The following is a 6743-nucleotide window of genomic DNA, read 5'->3' on the forward strand; positions in this document are numbered from 1 at the left end:
TTTGCAAATTGGGCTCTTGAATTTTTTTATTTAACTAAACTAAATAGGGTAATAATACATGTTTTTAAAAATTGTTTTATATAATATACTATTTATATTTCAGTTTGTGTTTTTATTGTCACCATAAAGAATTGTAAATAAAAGAATGGTAAATATAATGACAGAATTGTAAATAAAAAGAAATATAGGAAGAATATTGTTTAATTTATTGTAAAAACAATGGCTAAATGTTTAAATAAAAAAATATTAAATATGTTATTCATGTTTCTAAACAATTTTCATTTGTTATTAATTTATTGAAAATACAATGGCTAAATATGTAAATAAAATAAAGTACACATCTCTACTATCAATGTTTCCAAACATATTTTATTTATTCTACGAAGAAGATTCTAGGAATGGAGATCTTCAGGGATAGGAAAAAGAAGAAGTTGTTCTTGTCTCAAAAGGCATACATTGAGAAGGTTCTGACAAGATTCGACATGCTTAATGCTAAGCCTATCGATACTCCATGTGCTGCAAATTTTCATCCTACCATGAGTTATGAAATGTCTGAAGGGGAAATCGATTATATGTCACGAGTTCCTTATGCTAGCGCTGTAGGAAGTTTGATGTATGCTATGGTCTGTACAAGACCAGATCTTGCACATGCAGTCAGTGTTGTGAGTAGGTTCATGGTTCAACCACGGAAGGAGCATTGGATGGCTGTGAAGAGGATTTTCCGGTACCTTAAGGGTACATCTGATGTTGGTCTTGTCTATGGAGATAAGGATCCAAGTCTGGTTACTGGGTATTCTGATTCAGATTATGCAGGAGATGTGGACAGCAGGAGATCTATGACTGGTTATGTATTTACTCTGGGTGGTTCTGTTGTGAGCTGGAAGGCGACTTTGCAGTCGACGGTGACTTTGTCTACTACTGAGGCAGAGTATATGGCATTGACAGAAGCTGCTAAGGAGGCGATATGGTTAAGAGGGCTGGTCAGTGATCTTGGTCTTCATCATGATCAGGCTACTGTGTTCTGTGATAGCTTGAGTGCTATCTGTTTAGCCAAGGATCAGGTTCATCATGAGAGAACCAAACATATTGATGTAAGATACCATTTTCTGAGAGAAGAAAAGAGGATTGAAGTGAAGAAGGTAGGAACAGCTGATAATCCTGCAGATATGTTCACTAAGGCGGTTCCTCACAGCAAGTTCAAGCATTGTCTTGATTTGCTGAACATCTCAAGCTGTTAATCTGGCCCTAATGGGCATCTAGCCCTAAGGGGCATCTGGCTCTGAGGAGCATCTGAGTCCGACGGGACATCTGACGTCTGAGTTCTACGGAACATCTGAGGCAAAGAGGGAGTCTGGTACATCTGTATTTTGAGCACAGAGAAGTGCATTCTGGTACATCTGATTATGGAGGATTCAAGTCAAGGTGGAGATTTGTTGAAATATGCCTTGAATCTGCGAGCTGAGTTATATCGGGCGATCCAGACGTCATGGATCGGGCGATATATGAAAGGGGAGTATCGATCGATAGACGTGTTGTCGTATCGGTCGATAGTACCCAAATCCGAGAAATATGGAAAGTTTCATTAAAGACTTTCTTATATATACATCTAGGGTTTTACCCTATTGTGTAGCACGAATTGTACTCTGAAAATCTAGCCTCCATCAATAAAGTACTCTCTTTGCCCGTGGACTAAACCCTAAGGGTTAACCACGTTAAATCTCTGTGTCAATCCTTCTTATTCATTCATCTGTTAATCTATATCTTCTCACATCCGTCACAACACTAAGATTAAAATGTTTTGGTGGAAAGTCCTTCATAATGGTCTCCCAGTTGCTCAAAACCTCAATAATAGGGGATGTAAAATATAAAACTGCTGTCAAGTCTATGGGGAAGAAACTGAAAGTGTTGATCATATATTCCTTCACTGCAGAGTATCTAGAGAAATATGGACACTTGCGATAGAAGGATGTAAGCTTTGGATCAACAACAACAATTCAGTGCTAGACTTTCTACTCAGCTTACTTCAGGCTGCTTCCCCTGATCTGCAGGTTCAACATTCTCTTTTTCTAGGCTGGAGAATCTGGAAAATGCGAAACAAATTGGTATTTGAGAGTAAAAGGGAACACATAATTCATGTTATTAATACTGCTCTGATGGATTTGAAGGTTCGGGAGGACGCTACTGCAAAAGACGAACCTACATCACAGACGCAACCTGCCCCTAAACAAAGATCCATAGAGGAGATTCTCCCGCAAGGGACAGAGTACTACTGCATTGTTGATGCTTCCTGGAAGTCACCATCTGAGAAGATTGATATAGGATGGTCCTTGTTTAGCAAAGAAGGCATACCTAGACTCCAAGGTAACTCTGCAATGGAATCTACTAACACAAGCTTAGAAGCAGAAGCAATGGCTATGTGGAGCACGATCCAACAGATACACAGATACAACTATGAGAAGGTAGCATTCCTAGGAGATTCTATGGAAATTGCAAGGAGTTATGCCTACATTCAAGAAATCAAATCCTTGGCTGCTAATCATGAATTTAGCTTCCATTATGTACCTAGGAACTTTGTAAGTACTGTGGATCAGTTAGCAAAGAAAGCCAGGATTAATAATCAACAATATGTAATTTTCTGGTATAATTGACAAGGCCATTGTACTTCTTCTTAATAATGAAATGAAAATGTTGACAAAAAAAAATAAAGCAATGGCAATGTTTTGTAATTATCATTGAAACAGAAGGACACCTCAAAAAGAGGCATTCTGTTTTAATATTATAGATTAAGAATCTACGCATTTCTGTTACAAAAAGAAGAAAAGAATCTATGCATTTTTTTTTAAATTATTCAAGAGTATTCTGGTCCCTATAATAGTGGATCGACCCCTAGTGATTTCACAGTACTAGGTTTTGCCTTCAATTTAATCACTACCAGGCCACAAACCCTGGTTAATCTACACATTTTAAACTAATCACTGACCGTGCCTTGCACGGGGTGAAAATTCTAAAAAAAAAATTAGGGAACATTATTTATTTTATATTTAAAAATTGTCAAAATGTATAGTATATATAATAATATATAAGGGTTAACATTATTAGTTGTTGTCCAAAAAAGGGTTAACATTATTAATAAAATAATGCACCTTGGACTTTAAAGTATATGTTCCGGTCTTCTGGCAAAATGGTTAGTTTGGTCCATTTATATTCTGAAAATTATCGAAAATATTCATTTCGTATACTTTATAGTAGTCACGTGATCTCACTGAGTGCGTAACCAAGAAGTTAACCGTCAGTTTTGAAAGCTGTCACAATCCGATAAGATGATTGGTTGTGCGGTATGATCCCTCTGAGTGCGTAACCGAGAAGTTAACCATCAATTTCGAAAATTCTTGATTGAGAAAAGGGTCAAATTGGCTGACTTGTTCTTTCTTAACAGTAACATGGATCTTATACCCTTAATATAGCAAAACAACATTCTTCAGTAGTTGGTTTAGATAATCAAACAATTTAAAACAGATACTCTAGGTTTTCAGGATGTTTCTTTGAAATCATGTTTCCTTGAAATCGACCAAAACCATTTCTATTGTTTTTCCCACAGCACCAAAATATTTTTCCAAAGATGCACAATTTTCATCCTCACTTTTCACATAGATTTAAAAAGCTTCAAATCAGAAACAAAATCAAGGCCAGCCATTTTATTAATCTCACGTGGTTTGAGTAAAAAGTTTATCTAGGACTAAGATCAAATTCCTCTTTATATAGTATATGCAAATTTTGGTATAAATAATTGTTATTAAAGAATAAAGAAAAAAAGAATAAGGAAGGTGCTATCTCGTCAATTCCGTTAGCAGTAAATATGACATATGATTTTGAATTTTTATTGTATATTTTGAAAATCCCGTGAGATTAATATACCAAATATCAATGAGTGTACGCAATGATAATCATAAATCCGCTATTCAAATAATTATCATAATTTGTAGTAAGGATCTATAAAAGGAAACAAAAACAAAATATTAGGAAACAAAAACCAAAAACATTGGTAATAAAATAAGCGTTAGATTACGATACCAAATATCAGTGAGAGTAATTGCGATGATAATCATAAATCCGCGATTCAAATAATTATCACAATTTTTAGTAAAGATCTATAATAGGAAACAAAATCGAAATATTAGGAAACAAAAAACAGAAAAAATCAATCAGATGCGATATAATCGCGAATAAGGGATGTGCATTCTCTATACTTAATGTTAATTATAGAGTTACATAGTATTTGATTAAGTCATGCAATAAATATTAAATATTGTGACAGCTTTATAGGTCAAAAGGATTGCGTGACTGATGGATTTTTCTATTGTATGTTTTTGAAAATCACCTGAAATTGACAGTAAGTAGCGATTGTCATTATATTATTTAATCTTTCTGTAAACCAATCATATTAGGAAACAAAATCATTTACGAAGTTTGGCAATGTCAAGATTGATATGTAGTAACGAATATTATTCAAATTAACTATTACATACTCAACTTTTAAGGTAAAAGTTTTCATAAAATTTAGGTCGATACATGTTTTATATAATACCTTGTTTCGGAAATTTTATATGCACAAATATGATGTCTTTTTACAGTTTAATATTGGCAGGGTTTATATTTATAATATGTGGGCCAAGCACATGGTATATATGTAGAGAAATCAGACCTCTATTTGTCATATAGAGTATGATTTCCTAGAAAATAGATCAATGTAGAAAAAAATATCAATATGAAAATCAATCCAGATAAAAATACGTAAACACATAATATATATCGATATGAAAATCAATCCAGATAAAAAGAAAACAGATCGATATGAAAATCAATCGAGATAAAAATATGTAAACACATAAAAATATCGATGTAGAAAAATAAGACCTCTTTGGTATTATATTGTATTCATTTTTACCGAAGAAATTAATAAAACGCATATTCAACTGTCGCACACTTAAGCTGATAATAATAATATGACCCCCTAATAAACTTTGGACCAAAGGTGGATCTTAAGTTTATATTTTAAATTGAAACCTATTTTGTTATATAAAATATGATCTCTCATTTTTTAAAAAAAATAACACATTTGTAGTCTATCTTCTCTTGAATTCCATAATGTAAAAAAATTTGAAATGAGAACTATATGTATCAAAATGGTTGTCACTATATTGTCATTATAGGGGAAGATAAACAAAAAAAAATTGTATGTAGAGAAATCATAACATATACATTGTTTTGTATTTTCTTGTATTCAAAATAACAAAATAGTATAATGTGACAAATATTTTATCGTGATAGACTTATGTTGCAAATATGACCAGATGCAAAACTTAAGTTGATAATATACTGCCTTACTAAATGAATCTAGCTACGTTACCTAAATAATAAGATACAATAGAATGGAATATATGAAAGTTAGACCAATGGCATATCTCGTAAATAGTCTAGCCTAGCAAGGTTTCTCATAATAGAAGGCTGAGAATGAATGTCAAGACGACACATCATCATAATGGCAACTCTGTAAATAATTTACTTTTTGAAGGTTATTCTTCCCGATTACTTCTTGATTAATAACAAGGGGATATTTCATAGAAACACATGTTATCATATTATTCTATTTACCTAGGATAAAATATTGGTATCAAGAATCATCACTTGAAAGTGAAACCGTATATCACGATCTTTGTTTCGTTTTCTTGAACTCCATTGTATATGGATATCAATTTTCGGTTTAGATTCATCACTCAGACATTCAGCACGTTCCTCTGAAGATGGATCTCTTGATTTGTAAATATGTTGATTACTACTTTGTGGTATGCTATGTTTGCTCTAGAAACAATCCGTTAGTTGGCACGTGATTTTGGCGAGTTTAGTGCTCATTCCAGACATCTCAGCCATGAGCTCTTTGATATCAGCCCATTGATTCACATCTACTATCCATTTCAATGAAGCTTCTAACTCTTTGATTCTTCTCTTGTACCTACATAACCAAGAAGATATTTCTTTAAGCTATTCAATTAAGAATTAAAGCGACTTCATATAAGCCATAAGAATTTTTCATGCATTTCATGTAATATAAATTAATAGTCAATTCATATACAATATACAAACCTATACTTCTCTTTTTTTTTTGTTTTTTATAAACCCTATCGACTGATCCAATCAACAGAAATACAATTAGTGTAATAGAGTTAATTGGCTATCATGCAGCTTGATTTGAGTATAGAATACCTTACGACTAATACCATGGAGTAAACGATCAACGAGAGAAACAGATTTTTCAAAGAGAAGCTTAAGATCTTTGATGATTTTCCTCGGAGAATCTTCCTCTTTTTTGCTGAGCTTATCGACTTGAACCACAAACGGAGTGATCCTAAAGATTGTAGCGTCAAGACGGTCCAAAATCTTCCTTTTTTGCGTTTTTGTTGGCACTGTGGAGGACTTGAAGAGCATGTCCAAGAACAGCCCCTGCAATAACCTCACTAACCGCAGGGCTGGTGGTGGGGAGGGGGGGAGGGGGCAAAGAATGTGACTGCCCCAAATCCAGAATCCAGACTCATATCCCCTGGTATTTCGATAATTATGGTGTCCAATATCTTTTATATATACATATTTTTATATAGAAATCTAAATATTCACTAAATTTGGTTGGAAAAAGCCCTAAATATTTACATGTAGATGATTTGTTTCATCACAAATTTTATAAAGATGTT

General features: G+C 33.4%; 1 protein-coding gene and 1 pseudogene across 1 annotated transcript; one reads left to right on the top strand and one right to left on the bottom strand.

Moving 5' to 3' along the window:
- Positions 1-2153: 2153 nt before the first annotated feature.
- On the top strand, positions 2154-2648 carry LOC108850202 (uncharacterized). The gene has a single exon (XM_018623771.1). The coding sequence runs from the start codon at positions 2154-2156 to the stop codon at positions 2646-2648; it is 495 nt and encodes a 164-aa protein (XP_018479273.1).
- A 3004-nt stretch (positions 2649-5652) lies between these two features.
- Positions 5653-6483, bottom strand: LOC108850203 (RPW8-like protein 3; annotated as a pseudogene).
- Positions 6484-6743: the final 260 nt, after the last annotated feature.

The sequence above is a fragment of the Raphanus sativus genome, chromosome 4, assembly GCF_000801105.2.
Source record: "Raphanus sativus cultivar WK10039 chromosome 4, ASM80110v3, whole genome shotgun sequence".
Lineage (NCBI taxonomy): Eukaryota > Viridiplantae > Streptophyta > Magnoliopsida > Brassicales > Brassicaceae > Raphanus > Raphanus sativus.